This window comes from Rhinolophus ferrumequinum, chromosome 9 (genome assembly GCF_004115265.2).
Source record: "Rhinolophus ferrumequinum isolate MPI-CBG mRhiFer1 chromosome 9, mRhiFer1_v1.p, whole genome shotgun sequence".
NCBI lineage: Eukaryota > Metazoa > Chordata > Mammalia > Chiroptera > Rhinolophidae > Rhinolophus > Rhinolophus ferrumequinum.
In genome coordinates, this window is record NC_046292.1 from 13961851 (window position 1) to 13985646 (window position 23796).

Consider the following 23796-nt stretch of genomic DNA (forward strand, 5'->3'; position numbering starts at 1 on the left):
GCCATCTACTAAGAACTTGCAGTGTGCCAAGTCCTACCCAGTGATCAGGTCCAGAGGCTGGAGGATAGTTTTCATTTTTCAAATATGTGAGTAGATTTAAAGCCTTCCTATCAATCCCTGTGGCCTCTTGTGCTTTCTTAAGCAGAACAGAAAAGGGTGGAGGTCTGAGAGCAGCAGTGTTCAAAATGTACCCCCCTTGCTCTTGGGGGATTCCCTGATAGTGCCCCCAGGGACCCTAGCTGCTCCCTGCAGCCCTCACCCACGGCACACACGGGGCCTCCAGGCTTTAGACAAAGGTTCCAAGGCTGAGGAAAGTTGGAAAATCACCGGAGAACAGTGGCCTCTTATTTATCAACAATAAGAGGCATGAAAGTTTCTCTACTTTGTCTACTGTCTTGCAATGGGCTCTCTCTGATAAGCTGGGGGAGGGCTGGGGTTGTTGCCCCCACTTTATGGAGAGGAAACTGAGGCCCAGCGATGGAGGAGACAAGTGGAGTGTCACAGGAAGACCCAGGTGCCTGGGAGTCATTCCACCACACAGAGGGCCAGCGCAGGGGAACTCACAGGCTCAGGAGAGAGGTCGCCGTCCACCTCAGCATCAGACCTGAAGTCACTGGGCTCCAGGACAGCTGTCAGGGAGGGCTGCTTGCAGGAGAATGGGTGGGGAGAAGAAGAGGGATGGTTGGGTCAAAATCAGCCTCTGCTGCCCCGCCCCTAACCTCCCCTTCCACTCCCCAACCCTACCACCTCCTCCTTTCACTGTGGACAGAAGGGGCGGCGAGGAGGGGTGATGAGACGAGGAGAGAGAACAGGGAAAAGAGGAAACAGGAGAGAGAGGAACACAGGGCGCGTTCTGAGCACCTGCTATGTTCCAGGAGCGTTACCTGCATTGCCCCATGTGAGGCATGCATCGGCCCCATTTTAGATGAGGAAACTGAGGCCCAGAAAGGTGACTGCCCAAGGTCACACAACTGAGTGGTACAGCTGGGACCTGGACCCAGTCTGTCTGATTCAAAGGCCTGTGCTCTTTACATACAAACACACAGGCAAGGCAAGAGGAGAGAAGGGGTGGGGAAAAGGAAGAAAGGGGAGGGGAGGGGAAGAGAGGGGAGGGGAGGGGAGGGGAGGGGAGGGGAGAGGAGAGGAGGGGAGAGGGGAGGGGAGGGGAGGGGAGAGGGGAGGGAAGAAATGAGGAAAAGACATTTAAACATTAAAAAAACAGAGTTGAAAAGGGAGAAGACTGACAAAGGAGCAGACGGAGGCAGAACAGAATGGCAGGATCCCTGGGTGGTTCCATAGCTGGATTCCTGTAGCTCCCAGCCCAGCTCCCTGCTCTGAGACTGCGAGAGCATGAGGGTTGACCAAAGCCTCCTCCAGCTCTCTCAGGCCTGGAAACTCAGTGTTACCATGGCAACTCAGTAAACTCCCGTGAGGTGTCCTTCTGCCAGCAGAACAGGTGCCCACCTGGCATAGCCTTGTATCTCCAGGCCAACTTTCCTATTGATTTACAGAGCATCCAACAGAGCTGCTTTTTCCCAGACCCCTGAATACTAGTACCCTAAGCCGCCACCAAGCCAGAGCCACCGTGGAGGTGGTGTTGGAGCCACACAGGTTAGACCTCTGGGAACGCCCAATGACCTCCATGACCCCAGCCGAGCTCTACCCACTGAATTTCTGCATGCCATATGCATGACGTCAGCTACCTGTGTGGGGACCTTGGGTACGTCTGCTTGGGGTATGTCTGCCCCAGCCACGGTGGAGGAGAGCCTGGCCAGCTTGGCTTCCACCTCGGCAAATGGGTCGTGCAGACCTGGTAACAGCTCCAGGGGCATCACCTGGGGCTCCTCCTCCAGGAAGGATTCCTGGCTGAAATCGCCATCCAGGAAGTATTTGCTCTTGGCTTCCACCTCGGGCACAGAAGAGAGCTCCAGGTTGGAGGGCTCCGCGAGCCCAGTGAAGGCCTCGGACATGGAGGTTTCTTCGAGTGTGGATGACTCATCAGACCCAAAAGAAATCTCAGACTTGGAGGTCTCCACCTTGGGCAGGTCCTCAAACTGGGAAGGAACGTCAGTCTTGGAGATGTCCTCACTGAGTGGAGGGCCGATTATGCGGTAGACCTCAGGTTTCTTGTACTGGAAAGTAGATGAATACTCAGACCTGTTGGCAAACTTGGCTCTGAACATGACGTTGTCATTGGAGAAGACTTCTGCCTTCATGACAGCCTCTGCAAATGGTTTTTTAAAGGTTAGAACAAGGGAACCCTTTCCTGGAAGTTGACCCCAAGCCCACTGTGCCCAAGAGATCAGCTGAAAAGTCAAGCCTCCCAGACTCCCAAGATACTGGCTTCCCATCTCTGCCCTACTGCCCTCTCTCCATCAGAACTCAAATCCTGTCTCCTACCACCTCTTCCAGGAAGCCTTCCCTGACCACCATAATGATCTTACTATTCTCTGACCTCCTTAGCTGTTAGGTGTTAGGCTCTTAGCACCCTGTCTTGGAACTGCTCTTAACAAGCAAGCAAGCTGCCTGCAGGTCTTACTGCCTCCAAGGCTGAGAGCTCCTGAGCAGATTTCACCCCCAAGGCCCCAAGGGGCCCATACTGGAGTGCCCAGCTCAGGGCTGTTGTCCATGGGATATGCTAGACACATGGGAGCTCAATGAAGTTTACGGATAAATGTTAGAGACATCAAATAAAATCACTCAGAGAACTAACATGCAAACTGGACTGGAAGGAACACTGAAGAAAATGCTAGGACCTGCTCCTCCCTCTTTGCCTGGGTCTATACCAAGAGTGGCCCCTTCCTGCCAGCCTGGATGGGGCTACGATCCCACAGGCCTCCTTAGTGCTCCCAGCTCATGGGCATTAGGCCACCTCCTTTACATCCCATCCTCTTCTTTGCTGCTTGTGTCCTGGGCGCCCCTGAGACAAGACCAGATGTTCCCTTTGTTGCAAGAGGACATCCACTCCCTAGGTCAGTGGCCTGAACCTCTCCAATCCTTGGTTTGCACACTTGCAACATGAGGATTCAGTGAGTCCTGCCTCTCTGAGGGAGTTCAGGGAAGCACCTACCCGGTACCTGGCACACAGCAATGCCCAATAAATAGTACCGATAACATGAGCAATACCGTCATCATAACAAGATGGATTTTACCATGTTTGGGTGAGTACTGGGTTTGGCAGCACAGGTGTCTGAATGATAGCGGTGGGATGGAACATTCTAGAATGTCAAAAAGAAGACAAAAACTTCTAGGAAGTTTAAAGTTCTCGCTAATGATTGAATGCTTATTATGGGATGTGGTTGCTTTGGTAACAAGTGGACTCAAAAGTGAGAGGGGACTGTAGAAAATGCAGAAACTTGGGGAAGAGACTTACCCATGAAACGTGGGGATACGTCACAACCCTAAGCTGGCCTTGGGCTGGGGCCCAGCCTGTGACCAAGGCATCATGATGCAGTGCTGTGGGTAAGAACACTGGCTCTGGGTTCAAATCCTGGCTCCACTTTGCCAGCTGTGTGACCAGGGGTGAATTACTTACCCTCTCTGTGACTCAATTTTTTATAAAATGAGAGTAATTGTGGTACCTATGTCTCTGGGCTGCAGTCAGAAGTAAATAGAACTGCTCCTGGTACATAGAAAGTGGTCTATACATGTCAGTGAGTAAAATGAGGAAGAAAGCAGGCTGGCCTGCGTCCTGACAGCGGGGCAGGCGCCCACCTGTCTCCTTGCGCAGGTTCTCCTCCAGCGTGGACAGCTTCATATCGTACGAGTTGCGCATGGCAGTGATGTCCTCCTCCAGCCGGGCCCTGGACTCCTGCTCTGCCTCATAGTCTGCCCTCAGCTGGGCCAGGCGCTCCTCATACTCCTGCGGAGGGGGAAGCGGGGGGGGCCGGGGGGTTAGCACACTGTGGGACAGTATTTTACCACCATTTCAAAACACAGCTCTTTCAGTATTCCTTTCTTGTCATTCAAGGCAGAAAATACAAATAAGCCAAAAGAACAGAATTAAAATTACCTACATGACGCTGGGATAATTAATGGCTGGCGAAGACCCTTCTGAACTTTTCTCTATGCATTTTTAACAGGTTAGTAATATATGTATTTGTTTGTAGTTTATTTTTTCCACACAGCAATCCATCATGGACACCTTTCTGCATCAACAAATATGTTTTAACCCAACGGTCCTCAGCCCGATCCTTCCATTCTCGCTCTACAACCCTCCACTCCCCACATTTCTGTCTGGTACCTCACAGAGAACATGGACACCGCCAGACGTGCACTTCCTGGCCTTCCTACCCCCACATCTTCCCGTCCACCTGCAGGCCTGCCCGAAAGCTCTGCGTCCTCTTGTGACAGTGGACGAACCATCTGAAGCTGAGCCATCCCCCTCGATGACTTTGCTCTTTCAATCCCCGTCTTCCTCCTCCACCACAGACTTTTCCCGCAGTTCTAGACCGTTCCCAGCCGTCTACGAAACATGCTCTATTACTTCCAATATTAAAAGCAATAAAACTTCGTTGGCCCCACGTGCACCTCGAGCTACAATGCCCAGTTCCTCGCAAGTGCTCATAAAAATGCTTGCTGATGATTGAATGGGGGGCTGAAGGGCAAACACAGACCCCTGAGTCCTGCTCGGTACTTGTTACACAACCCAACGATGAGACCCCTTCATGTTCCCCTTCACCACAGCAAGAAAGGGGCGTTTCGACTCAGGCTCAGAGAGCTAAGACAACCTGCACAAGGTCACAGAGCCCACAAGAACTGGACTTTCAGAATGTATAAGCTGGATGGACCCTAGGAATCTTCTAGTCCAAATCCCACCCATACGGCTGGGAGACTGAAGCCCAGAGCCACGCCTACAGCCCACGGCTGAGCTGACTCCTGTCCCGGCAGCCTCTCCACTACACATGGGGACCACCTCCTTTCTCCTCAGCATCCTGACTGGTTCTGGAATGGAAAGGAAAGCACAGTTCCAGGCACACAGTAGGTGATCAATAAATGTGAGTCGAGTCGTTAAGTGAAAACAAATGGGAGGGAGCGAGGGAGGACAGACACTCTCAACTCTTCCTCCAAGTGTGGCTCAGAGAAGAAACCCCCGGGTCAGAAAACAAACCTCAGGCTGCAGTGCTCCGATGCAGTGTCCACTGGGTTGCCCCATGAGGAGGAGGCAGGCGACCCCCCGACCCCAGGGCAGAAGGACCCACCAGACTGAAAAGCGTCTCTTCTCCCTGGTGACCTCTAGGGGGCGGGAGCGCCCTGCTTATCCAACAGCCAAGGTACCTGCCCACCCAACCAGTCTTCTCTGGGGGAGGAAGCTTTCATCCCAGTCCCTGGCCAGCCCTTTCCGTCCAGTACCATTTTGTGACCGATGTCCACCTGTTGCTAGATGATTCCAAAACCCCCGCTGAACCCCCAAAGTGTGACTTCTCTCATTCTGTGGGCTTGGGGTCGGCCATCACCAAAGTCCCCTCCTCCTAACACTTCCCCGGGAGTTAGACCCAGGGTTCCAGAGATGGACCTGATACCCAACCCTGCCCCGGGAGCTCCCAGACCGCAGAGGAAAAGACAGAGTGAGCAGCTGAGCTCCCAGGACCTTCACAGGAGCCAGGACAGGTCCACCCGGGGCTACAGCTGAGCCTCTCTGAGCAGTTAACAGCCTCTGCCTGTCATGAGCAGACTCTTAGGTCAATCCCTTCCAGCCCTCTAGCCCACAGAACTAAGACCCCCCTGCCCCCAGGCCTTAACGGGTCTACGCCCCCAGAGGCTGGGCCCCAGGCTCCCACAGCCTGACTCAGACCTCTGGGGACCTCTAGGGACCTCAGAGTTGATTCCACCTGAGGTCATAGTTGAGTGGCAAAGGCCCAGCAGCAGACAGTCCCTGTAGAGCTGTCCTTGCTGCCATTTGGCTCTCCACCAGGAAAATGCCAGGGCCCGAAAGGCCAAACGTCAAATCTCCCACATACTTGGGTCTCAGAATGTGGCCCTTAAAAGACAGGAACCTCTGGAAACCAACAGAGCCTGGAGTTGGGGACAGAGCCGAAGCCGGGAGTTAGGAGGCTATGCTGTGTCTGGCTGTACAAGTGCCCTCTGGGGATCAGCTCTGCATCTGTCAATCAGGGTGTGACCTGTCCTGCTGGTTGCCAGGGATGCTGGGGGCCCACATGTGGGAGGAGGACCCAGGTGTGGGGACAGAGCCCCAGAGAGCAGTGTCCAGGCTCTCGGCCTCAGGTGGAAAGGTGCTGGCTCAGGTAGTAAATGGCCATCGACTGTGATGGCTAGTTGGCCATCAGCTGTAACCAGTGAGCCATTGGCCACTAATATAACTGCTGTGGCTACACTAGTAGCAAATGGGGGCTAGCAAGCAGATGGTGGCTGGCAAGGGCGGAGTGTGGATCGTGGATCGTGTGGCTCCTGCTTCCGGTGTCTCCAACTGAACCGCCAGCGAGACTATAGTGACTCCCCTATCTATGGCTCCATGGGTGTTCCTTTTTGACCTCACCATGTCCTGCGTTCTTATGTGGGGAGCGGCAGCTGAGACCCCGCATGACACCCCGCGTGACACCACGGGACAGCTTTTTCTGGCAGGCCAACATTCCACTTATCCACTGGTCAAATGAGCACCGGGGTGTTCCACTGCCAACCCTGGCTACCCTGCTCTCAGCCCAGCCTTGTTGGCACCCGCTGAAGGGACCAACTCCTCCTACTCTAACCTCCTTGCCTTGGCACAAGCCATTCCCACTACCAGGACTGCCTTCTCCGCCTCCATCAATCCACAGCCACCCCTTCCTACAATGCTGAGGAGACAGCGCTCCTGCAGATGCCCCCATACCCCTTTTTGTTCTCCCACTAACATGAAATGAACTAGCCTCTGGAGTTTCCTAAGTCCCAGCTCTGACTCTCCCTAGCTATGTGACTTTGGGCAAGTCATGGCACCTCTCTGAGTCTTTCTAAGTTGCAAAAGAGACACTGTAGTACCACCCCCAGTGTGATGGTGGGATTGACACGACATCCTTCTGGAGATGCTCTCCTGACAGGCCCCCCCGGCCCGCCGTTCTCCCACCTGCTCCCACTCTCACCTCCCGGATCAGCTGCTTCTCAGCCTCCGTGTCATGCTGATTCTCAGGTGGGGGCAACGGCTTCCCCTCCATTTGCACAGGGTTTAGGGGCACCTGACTGGACAGCAGGGCTGAGAGGAAAACAGGAATGAGACGCAGTGAGCGAGGTGCACACGGTTTGCAGGAACTGAGCCTGAATTTGTAAAGACAACCGCGTGCTCATTCAGAAAGACTTCCAAGTATTGAACTCATTTGAAGCACGTCGCTATGTAAATGCTCATCTATTCAGTCACTCAGGAAATATTTCTTGAGCACGACATGTTCTCGGCACTGGGGATGTGGCGTTGAACAAAAGAGACACCCACCCACAAGTTATGTTTTCAAGGGGAAGGAGGGCAAACAAAACAAATAAGCAAAAGACATGACATGTTAGGGGTGATACCTTCTAAGGAGAGAAAGAAAGCAGGGAGGGTGCTCAGGAGTGAGAAGGGGGGAGAGGTATGATTTAAATAGTGTGGTCAGGGAGGAACTCTTAGACAAGAGGAAAGCAGTGATCTGAAGGAAGTGGGGGACACACACAGGCCAGCAGAGATCCTGGGGACACACAGGAGGGAGCCATGAGTACGGAGGGGAGCGGTCAGCAGGATCCAGACTGTCCCAGGAACAGCCAGGAGGCCAGCATGGCTGGAACGGAGTGAGGGAGGGAGGAACAGTGTGTGAGAAGAGGAGGTGGGAGGGGGAACGGGGCCAGGTGCTGGGGACGTTGCAGGCCAGGGTGGGGGCCTGAGCTTTGACTCTGTTACACTGGCCACTGCAGGGTTTGTGCAGGGCAGTGAAAAGACTTGTATTTGAACAGGATTTCCCTGGCTGCTGTGTAGAAAAAATACTGAGGGGTCCAGGGCTGACACCGGGAGACCGCTGGGGCCTCTGGAGTAATTCAGATGAGAGATAACAGTGGCTCAGGCCAAGCGGACGGCAGTGGGAGGATCCGGGACATGTTTTAAAGAGACAGCAGGCTCTACGACTGGCCTAGACACGGGTTTGAGCTTTCGAGAAGCCAAGGATGACCCCAGGGCTTCTGGCTTGACCACCTGGAAGGAGAGAGGTGCCATCAGTCGGGTGGGGACAGCTGCAGGACAAGCAGGTGTGGGGAAGATCATGAACTCCGGGTCAGACAGGTTAAGCTTACAGACAGCTGGATATTCAGTCTGGAATTCGGAGGACATTCTGCATCAATCATTTTTATATATTTCCTACATTATATATGGTCCTTTTATGATGCTTTGACATCGTGGGAGACTGGCTGGCCAGAGAGAGACCATCCGTCCCAGGGCCAGCTAATTCCTAGAGAGAGTAAACAACTTGTCGGTGAGCCCAGCTTCATATACAAACCTACCAACCTCGAGTCCATACCTGCAACCCCTTCTCTATCTAACCACACACCAAGCCATTATTTCCTCTGCCCAAAACCACCTCAGGGTCAGCACTGGACAAGTAGGAGCAGCCGCTATGCCCCAAGCTCGCCGGAATTATTCACATGAGCCAGTGCTCAACTTCCTCCTGCCCTGCCAAGCCTTTCCCACAGAAACCCCAAAAAGGCTCTGGCTCAGGTGTCCCCTCACCCCTCTCTGCCCCCCTGGCCGACACTGCTTTCCCCTATGGTCCTTAATGGCATGTGCGCCTCTCGTGTCTAGGACAACTGTGAGGAATGTGAGACTCTTCTTTGAACGGCACTGACCCCGCTGTGCCACCATTCAGTCGTCTTTATAAATGAAGACCTGGACACAGATGACACGGCCAGGCTGGCGGCCCAGAGGTGAGAGCCATGAGCATAGAGATGGTGTTTAAAGCCATGAGACCAGATGAATCCGCCTTAGGAGTGAATAGAGAGAGAGGAGAGGAGACAGGACCCCCCTGGGACAGCAGGTGAGGGAGAGGGGAGGACTCATGTGAGGGGAGGGGCGGAGAATCAGGGCAGAGCCTGTGCAGGAAGCAAGGCTCTCAAGGTGAAGGAAGGGATCAGCGGAGTGGATTGATGGTAGGAGGGCAGGGTGAGGTCTGCCACAGGAGGTCATCCACGACAAGGGTGGACTCGGGGGCCTGGGGGCACGGGCGTGCCTGGACTAGGGGCCAGAGAGTGGGAGGAGAGAAACTGGGGCCAGTGAAAACACACAAATGTTTCAAGTTTTGCCGTAAGGGGAAGAGGGAAATATGCCAGCAACCAGAGAACTGGGGCTGAGAGGGCTATGGCTGATGGTAGGTGTCATGGGGTGGGGACGCATGGAGCTTTGAGTCAGACACACCTGGTTTAAGGCCCAACTATAAAGCATCATGTGCTGTCTAATGAGCCTTAGCAACCATAGCAAGGCAGGTGTGCCTCCATTTTACAGATGAGGAAACTGAGGCCAGAGGGGCCAAGTCGCTTGACCATGGATCCAGGGGGTGGACTGGCTATTCCTGCTCAGCCCTGCCCTACCCTGCACTAGTCATTCCAGCTTGCTGAGCTGTCCGTTCCTAACCCAGGAGGAGGGGACACTAACAGCCCCTGCCCCATAGGCTGCCGTGATAACCACTGGAAGCCTGCACGGATGTTAGCTGCTAGGTCTAGGGGCCACGGGCAGAGCCTCCCCCACTTCCTCCTGGTACCTCCTGCCATTCCTCCATTTGGCTTTCCAAACTTGGGGGTGATAGGGTCAGGGGTGGGGCAGTAGGGAAAGGGGAACAAGGCATTGCCCAAATGGAATCCCCATCATGGTGTTCAAGGCCAGCGCCCCTGGCCTCTGCCAAGCCCTACTGGCCGTCTCCCACCAGCCTCCTCAGCAGGCAGCCAGCAGAAGTACTTGTGGTTCCCCAAACACACTTCATAGTTTTGTGCATCTTTGGATACACTGGCTACTCTCATTCTGTCTAACAGGGAGACTTCTCACCCCCCAAGACTCTGCTCAACCACCCCCTCCTCTGTGCAGCCTGACTGACCACACCCCACCCCCAGTTGGACTTGGACACCCCTTTCTGCCCTGCAGTGCCTGTAAAGCTCTCTCCCCGAACACACATGGTCTACTGGAGTGTCCTCCTTCCCCCAGGAGACGAGGGGCCCATGAGGCAGAGCCTGGATCAGAGTCATCTCTGTCTCCAGTGCTCAGCACAGGTCCATACACAGAGGGGGTGCTTAGTGAACGATGGATGGATGGATGGATGGATGGATGGATGGACGGATGAGTAGGTGAATGGATGTGTGAATAGAATGGACGGACAGAGAGGGATGTAGGTGGGGAGGTGGATGGATGGACAGATGGACTCAGGCTCTGTTGTGTTCTCTTCCCCAAGGGTTTCTCAGATAGAGACAACCTTGGAGTCCCTAGTTGCAAAGACCTTGAAGGCGAATGTTCCAGGTATGGATTTCTACCTGCCAGATGACAGGCAGACGCCTGGGCGTGAGAGCTGCCATCACAAAGTGCCTAACTGGGAGCCGAGGTGGGCCATGGAGGAGTGAGTCACCCAGCTACTAAGCTGCGCAGCATCACGATGCCGCCACAGAGAGAGCAGGCAGACAAGGGGATGGCGCGTGTGCAGCCCGGAAGCAGGGAGCAGGCGACAGAGCCCATGGCTGGTGGGACAGGCCAGACAGATGGGCCTCTTCCTGGGGCATCGGCAAGCAGACACCCTCTGAGCTGTCACCAACCAGGGCTCTCCCTGACTCTTCCAAAGCTATGCTCCCGAGAAGTTGAGAGGACATAGGGCGTTGCCTCCATGTTTCTCAGACGGGAAGCTGGAGGCAGGCAGACCAAGGGAGAGAGCCTTTCTCTTGGGTCCCTTGACCCTTCCTGCCACTTCCGCCCCGCGCCGCCCCACCTGACAGGTTGCTGGGGCTCATCTGCTGGGCCAGAATCGCCTTGAGCTTCTTGATCTCCTCCTGGTACTCGCGCAGGAGGGCGTCCTTAGGGTCCTCATTGATGCGTGGCTTGTTCTTGATGTTCTTGGCTCGGTTGGCATAGCGCAGCGTGCTGAGTGTCTCGTCGTAGTTGTTGTCAGCAGGCGACAGGCAGGCCACCATCAGCGTCTTGGTGTTGCCGCCCAGTGAGTCCTGCAGCAGCCGCGTCAGCTTAGAGTCCCGGTAAGGAATGTGTTTGCAGCGCCCATCCACCAGGGCCGAGATGACATTGCCCAGCGCCGACAGCGACAGGTTGATCTTGGTGGCTTCCTTTAGCCGCTCCCCCGTGGCACCTGTCTTGGACTGCCGCTCGCTGCCCGCCAGGTCCACCAGGTTCAGCTTGCCTGCCCGGAGGTGTTCCTTGCCCCGCTCGTCTGCAGACAGACCAGTAGAGGGGTGAGGGCCTTTAGGTTACCCCCACCCCCAACAGTAAAGAAGACGGTTAGTTATCATGCTCACCACGCACCGAGGGTCTCATATCAGCCACACAGGAGCCCCTTGAAGGTGGTGCTATTACTGTGCCCATCTTACAGATGAGGAAACTGAGGCTCAGAAAGGGCACTTAATTTGCCCAAGGTCCAAGTGGTAAAGCCGAGATCAGACCCCCGGGGCAGTCTGACTCCAGGCAGCAGGACCAGGAAAATAGAGACTATTTTCTGAGTGCAGCAGGATTTCTTACAGCTATCACAACAGCTCCTACAGATCTACTGTGAGGCCACAGGTGGGGGTGGGGGGATGTGACTCGGTCACTAGGGAGTGGTATCCTTTAATGCAAAAAACATCGGCTTTGGAGACTCTTGGACCTGGTTCCCATCCCAGTTCGGCCTCCTACTTGCTGTGTGACCTTGGAAAGGCCATGGACCTCTCTGATCTTCAAGTCTCATGTCAACAAAATGAGACTAACAATAGCTCCCCACTAGGGTTGGTTGTTGGGAGGAGTAAAGCAAACTGACAGCACATTTTTACAGGGTTTGCACAGGGCCTGGCACAGAGCAGGTGTTTGTTTCCTCTGAGAACAAGCCCAGTTCTGCAGTGACTGAGCTATGCTAGCAGGGCAGACCCTGAGTGCCAAGGATGACAGGAGGCTGGACACCCCGATTGGTAGCTGGGGCTCAGAGCACAGGTTTTGGAGACACAGACCTGGCAATTCAATCTTGATTCCATCCCTTGGTAGTGAAACCTCGGGAAATAACTTCATTTGTCTCTGAGCCTTAGCCTTTCTCTCAGTAAAATGGGAATCAAAGACCAACCCTGAAGGGTTATTGTAAGGATTATGCCGATGGCACATGTGGAAAGAGCCCGGGGTTGTGCTTGGCAGATAGCAAGTGCTCATGAAACGACAGCTTGCTGCTCCCAATACTATCGATAATTCTTCTTGTCTCTAGACGACACCATAAATGGTCCCAAATGAGATGAAACGGGGGTGGGGGGGAAGGGGACAGGGGCTTCCTCCGTAGTTTCCTGCTGGTTGAAACCAGAATTGACCTAGTTTTGCCCATAAGCTCAGGAAGCTGAAGTAAATAGAGTTTAGCCTGGTACCCAGTAGAGGCTTGGACATAGGAAGTGCTTGATTCTTTGGGCTATTACAGAAGGAGGGACCTGGAACTGCCCTTTTGGAAAGCTCTTTGTAGAATGTACCAGAAGCCTTAGACAGGTTCCTGCCCCGCTCCAGGAGGTCCACTCCAGAGAACCTGGTCTGAGGAAATGACTCTAAAAGCCTAGAAGGTTTCCTGCACAAAGATGCTCGCGATGGCATTATTTACTGGAAAACTGGAAACTCCTGTGACACCCTGCGGAGCACTGGTTAGAAGGGGGCCACGAGTCACGCAGCCACCACCCACCGTCATGGGCGCTGATGCGTCCAGTTGCACGGCACACCGTAAGTGCTCAGTGGTCGCTACCAATATTGTGACTGCCGTCGTTGATGCTGTTTATCCTGGAAACATGGGTTCCAGCGCGGGGAGGGTCCCCTCGTGCTCCCTCCGAGCCCTTTGGGCATCCTTCCCAGTTTCAGATGGGGCCCTCGAGGCTCCGAGAGGTGAAGTGTCCCGGCTGCTCAGAGCAGACACCGGCTCAGGTCGTCCGGCTCCCCTCCACCCCGCCTGGCTCCACATACCCACTGCGTAGATCTCAATGCTGATGGTGAAGATGGAGTGGGAGCGCGACGAGTCCTTATTCATCAGGGTGTAGCCGACCGAGCGGTTCTTCCAGCCGGTCTCCATGATGCGCTCGCACTGGGCCACGCTGTGCACCGTGTGCATGGAGAGCCCCTTCACGTGCACTCCCTTCTCCGGGTGCTCTTTCAGCTGTGGGGAGGGAGGACAGGTCAAGGATGCCTGAGGGAAGGGCCCAATCAGATCACCTCTGCCCTCCTGCACAGCAGGCTGGCACCTCAAATACCCTATTAGACAGAGGGTTTGGTCCAGGTGGAGCCATCCTCAAACACACCCCTGCCTCTTACCTGTTGTGGGACCTTGGGCCAAGTGACTTGACCTCTGAGCCTCAGTTTCCACAGCTGTAAAATGGGTATGAGATACCTATCTCCTAGGGAGATGGTAAGGATTTCACAAACTAAGGCCCCTACGTTGCTTGGCACAGTGCCTGGCACGTGGCAAGTGCTCCATAAATGCCAGCTGCCGTTCTCCCTGTTGTTAGTGCTATAATATTATTGTGAAGATGGTTTTTAGTCTGGGAGCTTTAGCTCCCAAGGGCTCTGAGTGCTCCTTCTTTTGCCTTTCTGTCACGGCTCCAGGGCAACAGAAACATTCCCAGTCCCTTGGATCATGGCCTGTGAAGGGCCATTTGCTGCCCAGAACTCCCGTTGGCCCACAGCTCAAGCAGGCTCTCAGCACGATGGCAGTGAGTGAATTAATTTATCTGATTGCTCCCTGCTCGCTCTCCAGGCAGCCAAGCTGTTTTGTTGCTGACACAGAGCTGTGAAACGCAGTATTTGTCAAGTGTGAGAAGAAATAAAACTACTCTGGCAAGAGCAGAGTGAATTAGGACAAAAGTCACCTGCGCGCTGCTCTGAGCCACAGAAGGCTCAGATGCTCTGCCCCGGGCAGCTTCTGGGGGGGGGGGTTGGGCCCCTACTGCACAAGCCTGTACCTGCCCATCTGCAGAAGTGTGGAGACGCAGCCAGAGCCAGCCTGAAGGACTGGTTGTCACGGTCTGGATAAACAAGCAAGGCCCCGAGGGTTAAGTGACTTGCTGAAGGTCACACAGCTGTTAATGGCAGGGCAGCAATGGCGTCATAGACAGTGGAAGAATCCAGAGGCAGAACTTGGAAAGAGGTTGGAGCCTCCGACAGCAATGGAATCTTGAAATGACAAAGGGCTGACCTTGACCTGAGAGGTGGCTGTGAGGACAGAGCACAAAAGACAGAAACAGGAGACCCTGCAAACAGAGCTTGGTGTGAAGCCAGCCTAGGATACCCGAGCAGCGACTGTGGCTTCATTCATGCCCACCTGTGTGCCGAGAGCCGCCTATTTTGATCACAGCCGTGCTCACAGGAAGAACCTAGACATCTGCCTGGCACATAGTAGGCCCAGGTGAGTGAGCAGCTGCTCCCAGCTTCAGGAAGAATGCAGTTCCTATTTAGTCAGACAGGCCTGGGAGAGAAACCTGGATCTGTCACTCACTAGTGTGGGAAGTCAATTTGCCTCTCCCAGCTTTGGTTTTGATAATACATCCAGTTTCTGCACGGCTATGATGAAGATTAAGAAGGGAATGGAACTAATAAAAAGTTCTGCGGTACTTGGCTGGAGCTCGGTGAACACAAGTCAAGAAGAGGATGAGGATGGTCTGTCTCTCCCGAGCAGAAAAGAGGGCAGGGAGGCAACTCCTCAATTAGGGGTCTCCCACCCTCCCCATGTTTAGACCCAGGAAGGCTTGCCGCCCACCTTGTGATCTCCCGCTCCCTCTGTACCTCCCATGTTATTCCTTTCCCCAACCATCACCGGGCTGGGGAGGACTAAGTGAGTGACAGCCACCAGCCACCCTTCCTTGGTAGCTGCTCCTTCCGGCTGCAAGGCCACCTGGTCGGCATGGCAACCAGCAGGGATGCACAGGCATGACACATCTGCCACTGGCCCAGAGCCAGGAAACACTCCGATGGAGGAAGGGGTCCCAACACTCTGCTGGACCCAACTGGAGAAGCCGGGGGGGGGCCCACCTCCACTGCCCAGTACTGGGTTGGGTTCCATGATCATTCGTGGTGGTTGGGGGAGGATGTGTAACTCTGCTTCCCAAAATCTCTTGCTGGCCCTAGCTGATCTAATAACCCCTAATTACCAGAATGATCAGGCCCTGCGTTGTGCTGTGGAGCCTGGCCATCGAGGTTCATATCTGGTCTCTACCCTGTGCCTTTCGGCTGCTCTTACCCAGGAGCACTGAGCCTCAGTTTCCCCATCTATAATAGGATAAGAACAGCACCTCCTCCTAAGGTTGTTGTGAGGTTTACATGGAAACCTATCTGCACCTCCTCTGGGAGGCACCAGCTAAAAAGATCGGTTTACTCCTGGGGGGTGTCATGGAGCACATCTGTCACTGGCAGTCCCCCAGGCTGCCTGGCTCACCAAGCCTGAGGCCCATGGCCCAGCTGGGACAAGTGCATGTAGCTGCCAGCACTTGGCCCCTCAGGGCCTGAGTAACTCAGGCCTTTCTAGGGGCCAGGGTATTGAGGAAGGAGACGAGGACACCCTGCTGTCCCAGGGTGGGTTGGCAGGGGCCCCTTATGCTGAAGGTTGGCCTTTCAGAGCTGACATGTGGGAGCAATTCCCTGTGCCTTTCTCCTCTCCCCATTTTCCTGTCTGGGGGCTGAACAATGATTCAGCTGCTCCAGCTCCAGGATAGAGAAAACAGTAGAAAGACTCCAGGTGGGCGGCTGGAAGTTCCTGCATAGAAAGGGCAAAGCACTGCTGTGTTTGGGAGAAGCTGACAAGGAGAGAGTTGGGGTGGGTCCTGATCTGGATGGGGACTGGGAGGAACCGAGGGAGGGCGTTCACACCCATGTGGACCTACTGCAGCACGTGATCTGGCACTTAGGGCATTCACACCCATGTGGACCTACTGCAGCACGTGGCCTGGCACTTAGGGCGTTCACACCCATGTGGACCTACTGCAGCACGTGATCTGGCACTTAGGGCGTTCACACCCATGTGGACCTACTGCAGCACGTGATCTGGCACTTAAGGCGTTCACACCCATGTGGACCTACTGCAGCACGTGATCTGGCACTTAGGGCGTTCACACCCATGTGGACCTACTGCAGCACGTGATCTGGCACTTAGGGCGTTCACACCCATGTGGACCTACTGCAGCACGTGATCTGGCACTTAGGGCGTTCACACCCATGTGGACCTACTGCAGCACGTGATCTGGCACTTAGGGCGTTCACACCCATGTGGACCTACTGCAGCACGTGATCTGGCACTTAGGGCGTTCACACCCATGTGGACCTACTGTAGCACGTGATCTGGCACTTAGCATCCTCAAGTTCTTCCCAGTAAGTCTCTGTTGAATGAATGAATCAACAAATGGATGTCCCTCCCTCAACTGAAACCGCATTTCTGGCTTCTTACTGCCCCAGGAGTTTCCCAGATTGCTGACCCCTAAAAATACTGGGAGGAAAAGCACCTGAACTTGATCTCACAAATTCTGGTACAACAGCTTAGTAATTTGCTGTGTGACCTTGACCAAGTCCCTTCCTCTCCTTGGGTGGGACTCAGTTTCCTTATCTGTACCAGGAAAGGGTTGGACTAGAAGCTTTGTAAGGGTCTTTCCAGATCAAATTGTTAAGGGTTTCCCCCACGATCTGACCAGTACAAACAAGTCTTTCAAGACCGCTGCTCCCTGAGGTCAGATTTGAAGCCAGGGCAAGATGGGGGTTCGGGGGCAAGCAGAAGCTCTGGAGGCGAGCAGAGAAACAGCCCTGCCCCCACATAGGTGGGGGTGGGGGGAGAACCAGGTGGTTCCAGCATGCTGTCAAATCTAGAGGATGCAGGCGGGGGACCACAGGATTGGGAGGTGTCAGCAGCAGCCCCTTTGCCTGGTGTCCCCTCCCCATGGCTGTCAAGGCCTGTGCCCTGGGGAGATTTAAGCAGTTTGGGTCATGGAAAATGTCCAACCCTGCCTCTGTGGCTTCCTAACCCAGCGACCTCAGGCACGTCACCTCCTCTCTCCCAGCCTAGTTTCCCCCCCTGTGAAATGGGAATCCCTGTAGCAGCCTCCCAGGGTCGATGCTCATTAATCACTGACACGCCCCCAACTCCAGCATCCTGACTCTGAAGGAGGTGGGCCAGCTCCCAACGTTGGTTGTGGACCTCTTGGCCCCCCACTGGTTGCTTGGTCAGATAAGAAGCACCAGAGTTGGGGGGCAGCCACCAGCACCTCCCCCGACTGGTCTCTCCTCCTGGGACCTGACCAGGCCCACCCGGCATTTAAAGAGTCCCGGAGAGGACACATATCCAAGGCCTGACACTCAGGTGAAGACCCAAGGGTCCCAGCCCTGGGTCCAGCCTTGCCACCAACTGTCCGGGCCTGCTGTGTTACTTCACCTCACTGGGCTCCCCAAAGCATCAGCCAAGTTCTGCCTATCTCCATAGAACCCCCAGAGCAGCTAATTCTGCTTCACTGCACTGGCAAATGATGTTCTTTCATTCTGATTCGAGCCTTTTAGGAGACTGAGGGCACTTTACGAAACGTGTGCGATGTTTAGTGACCCACTGAGCCTCCTAACTTGTTCTGTACTGAGCTGCCCAGCAGTCCTAACTCCTTCTCCCACGGGTCCCACTGTGCAACCCCGGTCCTACCCATGGTCCTTTCTTGGAATCCCAAGGACATGAAACAGCTCACACATCACTCCCTTGCTACACACCAGCGCTCTGCTAAGCAGTTCATCCTCGTTACCCTCTTCAATCCTCACAACCACCTTATGAGGTTAGAGTGTCTGTCCCTGGGCCCACCCGCACCAGACAGCTTTCAAAGGGAACAAGGTCCCAGAATCTGAACCCCACAGCAGCCATAACATGGGGTTCTGAGATTCAGGACCTTGAAGTCAGACAGACCTGGGTTCAAATTCAGGTTCAGCCACTTACTGCTGTGTGAAACCTGGGCAAGTTAATTTTCCTCTCTAAACCTCCCTTTCCACATCAATAAATTGGGGATAATAATATCTACCTAATAAGGTTACTTATTAGGTGAGTATTAAACGGGATAATGTGCCCAAAGCAGGCAGTAAATAGTAAGTGCTCAATCAATGAGAATTATTATTATGTTCTTTTTGGCTTGAAGGGCCCTTAGAGATTTTCAAAGTAATTTTTTAGACGTAGAACCCTGTTTTCAAATGTATCTATTACAAAACTCCATCTATTTCAACAGAGATAGGTGGCATTACCCCAGGTAAGGTCCAGCCCTACCTCGTGTGGTGGAGGTACACCCATTAACCCCTCCCCTGTATCATGGACTCAGAATACTCCAAACTTCAAGTTCAGAAGTCCCCACCTTAGTCTGACCCAGCACCTGTGCCCTCAGGATACCATCCCTGTATTTCTGAGGGAGCACCACCTGATACCAACCTCCCTCCTCCCCCAGCTCCCATCTGCCTGTGCCAGGTCTGTACCCACCTCCAGCTTCTGCTTGGTGTCAGCCCCCAGCAGGTCACGGACATCTTCATTGTAGATCTCCAGGTAGGAGGCCCGGACCAGAAACTTGGTATTCTCCGCACACTGCAGGGAGTGGGCAGAGAGACCAAAGATACCTGAGCACCTGCTGCCAGACCTCACGGTGACATCACGGCAGGCGGGGGCACATCAAGGGAAGAGGAGCCCCCACCATACCCAGTCCTGCCTGCCTGCCTGCCTGGCAAGCTCTCCCCTCCTCTCCAGCTCAGTGGGCCCTCAGGCTTCGCCAAGTTGCATAATTCTCAGATCGCTATTATCTAATGCTCTAACTCTACAGGCCTCAAAGGAAAGGAAATGGGAGAAGACTCCCCTTGTTCAGATAGAGAAAGCAAAGCCACAGGGAAGGACTGGACCAAGCACGGGCCCGGGCTGATCGCTGTGTCTCTGGCAGCTCTCTCTCCTGTGGGCCACCAGATGAGTCCTGGGGGGCAGATACAGTGGGCTCTGCAGCTGACCATGGTCCCAGCCCCCACTTGCCAGATGCAGGAATCTCTGCATGGCTACAAATGGTCACCAGCAGCCTGGACACTGGGATGACTGGTCTTGACCTGGTCCATAGGGGCTCCAAGTCTCACTTCCCTATCTCGAAAATGGGGATGATAATTACCTCCTGGGTTAGAGTGGGGGTTCAGTGAGATAATATAGGGCTTTGCACAAGGCTGGGTCTGTAGCAACTGCGCAATAAAAAGGGAAGCTATGATTGTTACAACCATTTCTCGGGGTTGTTGTATCCATGCGAAATGTTAAATGAAATGTTAAATCCAAGAACGGCAAGAGAAAAACATGGAGCTGGGAGGTATCATTCTCTCCGTTTTGAGTTCTCCTGTCACTCTGTCAGAAACCAGAGCCTGCCTCTGCTCATTTGTGCCGAGCCGGGATGCAGGTTCTGATTGCATCCCACGGTCATTTGTGGTAATGCCTGGGGAGCCCCAGGCCCCAAACACCAGCCCGGCCCCTTCCCTCCACGAGGCCCATACCTGGACGCTCTCAAAAATGTGCTCGAAGGCCCTGGGGATGATGCCTCTCTGGGAGGGCGGGTCCAGCAGGCCCTGCATGGTGAAGGACTTCCCGCTGCCCGTCTGGCCGTAGGCAAAGATGGTGCCATTGTAGCCCTCAGTGACGCCCTACATGGGAGGACCAAACGCCAGTGCTCGTGTGGCCCAGCACAGCCGGGAGCAGGGCCAGACCCCGGTCTGCGTGGCTGACTCCTAACTCGCAGCCTCAGGGCCCCTCCTGGGTCTCCCTCCACAGTGTCCCTCAGCTGAAGGTGGGCAGACAGAGATGAATAAGGCACAGCTCTGTCCTCAAGGAGTTCACTGCCCGGCGGGGGAGGAGACCTGTCCCCACTGTGGTTAAGAGCTTGTGCCAGGGAGCCTAGTCTCCACCCTTTACTGCCTGTGCCCTCGGGCTGTTCTTACCCAAGCGCATTGAGCCTCAGTGTCCTCCTCCGAAATAAAGGGTCAGAACAGCACCGCGTGAGGTTTACATGAGAATTACTGCATGCACTGGCACAGAGGTGCTCACTAAATGTCTGCCCGTACAAGGCAAGTGGAGGCGCGCGTAATGTCAGAAGTCAGGCAGCGGGTGCGGCGAGGAAGGACAGAGAGGGGAACACAGAACGGTGTGGGAAGAACCCGGCACAGCGTCCTGGGTACGCAGAGCTGGGGAACTAAAAGGGTGGCTTGGATTTTGACAGGTGACAGAAGAGGAAGGCATTCCAGGCTGAGGGGACAGCTTGAGCAGAGATGCAGAGAGGTGAGAGGCTGAGAGCAGGTGGAGCTGGGGCCAGGGGGGTGGAAGGTGAAGCGGGGCAGGAAGGTAGGAGGCAGACCGGGCGGATCCTTGTCATTGTCATTCACTGATGCATTTCCTCACTTCCAAGGTACTGTTTCCTGTACTGGGCACTGTGCTCTAGCTGGGGACAGAGCGATGAACAACGTGGACACCCCAGTCCCTACCCTCATAGGTGACATCACACAGTTAGAACTTAGCCTGGGGGAGGGGGAATCAGTGTCAGAATGTGCGCCCAGAAGCCGCTCCCAGGCCCCAAGGGCCCACCTGGCATCTACGCCCGGTTCTACTGCAAAGACCCATTCTGTAAAACGACACGGGGCTCCGGATCCCAGGGCCGGAGGGTGAATAAGACAAGTCAGGATTCACAGCTCCTGTGAGGGACACGCTTTGTTTGCATGGGCACCTCTCCCTGTCCGTCCGGGGAAATCCTGACCACCGTGTGGGTTCCTACAGCTCATCAGAGGGCCATGAACTGCACACAGGGAAGGTCCCCTACGGTGGGGGAGAGGCAGTGGCAGAGCCATCACCCAACCAGGAGCCACGGCTGTGCTCCTCAGAGCTGGGTGCACATGAAATCCTAGGACAAACACGGTGCAGCGTGTTATGCACTGTCACTGAAACCCAGAGAAGAGATTCTATATAAAAATAAGTATTGCTGGCCAGTCCAAGAGCGTAGCCACCAGCCACACCAGAAATGGGCCTGGTGCAACTTAGAAACTGGGTTTATTTTATTTTAATTTACACTTAAAAACTGAAGCAGCGTAAAATATGTTTCTATTAAACACAACTTTATTTTTGGGGCTTCATTTCATTTTAACCATCGACACTTTGGCATCTGAGCTGAGATGTGCTACACGTGTAAAATACAGACCCAATTTCGAAGACTTCGTATGAAGCATGTAAAACAGTCTCACTAATAGTTATTATATAATGGTAATATCTATTATGTTTTACTGAAATGATAATATTTTGGATACAGTGGGTTAAATAAAATGTATTAAATTAATTTTCACCTTTAATTAATTAATTTTTAATTGTCACCTTTTACTTTTAAAATGTGACTCCTAGAAAAATTTAAATTACACACGTGGCTCACGTTATATGTGGATTGGAAAACACTGCTCTAGAGCCACTGGTCACATGTCATTATTTAAATTTAAAATTAAATAAAATTAAATTTCAGTTCCGCAGTAGCACTAGCCTCATTTCAAGCGCTCGCTTGCCGCATATGGCCAGTGGGTACTGAATTGGACAGCCCAAATATCAGAACATTTCCACTCTTGCAGGAAGCTCTACAGTACAGTGCTGCTCTGGAATGAATTAGAAAACAATGTGACATGCACTTTTAAGGCAAAACATCAAATTTCAAAAAAGTTTCACCCATCAACTGATACCTCCAGACCCGCCAGGGACAAGCTCAATTTCGGTCACTCTGTACGTCCGCCTGGGGCTGCCACATGCCCCGGATCTGTACTTACTAAATGATTTTCATGAAATCAACTGTTATTTGACTCTCTTTTTAACCTGGTCTCATCCTCAGCCATAATTCCCGTGAAACTGCCTTACAGGTTGGATGTGCTAAACATTCTTTTCTGCTTCCCATTAAACACATAACTACTGAAACTGAAATAAAAGGCATCTATCATAGATTGCCTCATTAAACACATAACTACTGAAACTGAAATAAAAGGCATCTATCATAGATTGCCTCAGGTCCCTTTCTGTCCTCTCCGAAATGAACAGCTCCATTTCCCACCCAGGGGTCAAATTCTATGGCTCCTATTGCATCAGTGTCTCTGGAAACCAGGCCCACTGTCCTCAGTCCAGATGTGACAGAAGCCCTGGTGCCTGGCCTCTGGGCGGGTCATCAGAAGTGACTCGAAGGTCATGGATGTGAAGGGGGGAGTAAGTGCAGATGGCAAAGCCACCAGCTGGGAAAGAGCCCGGGACCAGGCAGTGTGGTGGGGAGGAGCTCATGTTAGCTGAAGGGTGGGTCTCGGGTGGAGACTCAAAGGTGTCACCTAGGGACAGAGAAGATCAGGAACAGAGCCTAGATGTAAGGGGTGGAGAGGAAAAGGAAACGAAAGGGCAGAAAGGGGCAGTCAGAAGTCCTGGGGTCTTTGGGCAACAGGACCGGAAAGGAAGGTCCCTGGGCAGGAGGCCCCCGGAGGTGGTCAGAGCCCTGGGAGCCAGGTCAGAGCACAGTAGGGCAGACACACAGCCACCAGGCTCTCACGGTGCAGCCACTCCTGGCTCAGAGCCATGTGAGCCGTGCTTTGCATATGATTTGCATACTGCTCACTTAGTGGCAGGCAGCAGGATGGAGCATGGGTCCCCGGCACTGTGTTGGGAATTGAAACCGCCCCTACCTTGTTCAGTAATGCTCCAGGCCTCAGTTTCCCCATCAGGAATGATGACTCCAGCTCTATACATCCAGTCTTATAAAAATCAAATATTGGTCTCTATCTGGAAGGCCCCTTCCTCCACCTTCTTGCTGGCCAACTCCTCTCATCCTCAGGTCTCAGCCTAGACTTCACCACCTCCAGGAAGCTCTCCCTGCCTTCCCCTCCCTTTCCATTCCCTCCAAGCTCAGGTTTGCTAGCCTTCTCTATGCTGCCAAATACCCTAGGCTTCTCCTCCCACTCATCACCCTGGATCGTAGCTAGCAGCTTAGCTACTTCTCCACCTGACCAGGAGTTCACTAACGGCAGAGATAGTGCATACTTTAGGGCAGAACTCCCCATGCCTAAGATGGGGCCTGGTGTGGAGATGCTATATGTTAGATGATTGATTGAATGAATGAATGAATGAATGAATGAATGGAGAACATGTGTGGTATTGAGTTTGAGGCTCTATGGGAGGTCCAGAGACAGGTGTCTGGCAGAAAATCACAAGTGGCAGAACTCAGAATCGAAGGGGGAGCTGGAGGAGAGATCTGATGTAACCACTGTGTCCTTAGTATTTCCCCCTCTGGGTGGGGCTTCCCGGGGACCCTGACAAGGGAGGCTCGCTCAGGGGATTACTTCCAGGATGAGGCGTGGACCCATGAGCAAGGCTGAGGCCCTGGAGGACGCAAGGCCAAAGAGGAACATGATCTTGGAACCTTCAAATCTTGGAGGGGCCGATCCTGAACAAGGGAGCAGAAGTGTCCTGTGGAGCTGTGGAGGGGCAAAGCCAGGGCCAGTGGCTGGAAGCTTCAGGGAGGCTGACTCTGACTCACCACATAGAACGGCCTTCTAGGAGCCAAGAAGGAAAGGCAGAACGGGCTACTTCGGGAAGAATGAGCTCCTGCCACTGGATAGACAGTCAAGGACCCGAGGCAGGGGGTGGGGGTGCA

The 23796-nt window shown here is 53.8% G+C and overlaps 1 protein-coding gene across 8 annotated transcripts in view; it reads right to left on the minus strand.

The window, feature by feature from the left end:
• The window catches only part of KIF17 (kinesin family member 17), a 42564-nt gene that overhangs the window by 16878 nt on the left and 1890 nt on the right, over positions 1-23796 (minus strand). For 4 of the 8 annotated variants that reach the window (XM_033113688.1, XM_033113691.1, XM_033113685.1 and 1 more), the window contains exons 2-9: positions 19643-19789; positions 18609-18710; positions 13100-13289; positions 10905-11357; positions 7074-7183; positions 3715-3862; positions 1704-2224; positions 565-645 (exon numbers count right to left, since the gene is read on the minus strand). In XM_033113688.1, coding sequence (XP_032969579.1) covers positions 565-645; positions 1704-2224; positions 3715-3862; positions 7074-7183; positions 10905-11357; positions 13100-13289; positions 18609-18710; positions 19643-19789 — 1752 coding nt within the window. The remainder of the gene's footprint in view (positions 1-564; positions 646-1703; positions 2225-3714; positions 3863-7073; positions 7184-10904; positions 11358-13099; positions 13290-18608; positions 18711-19642; positions 19790-23796) is intronic. The other 4 variants (XM_033113687.1, XM_033113690.1, XM_033113692.1 and 1 more) reach the window with 3 other exon arrangements.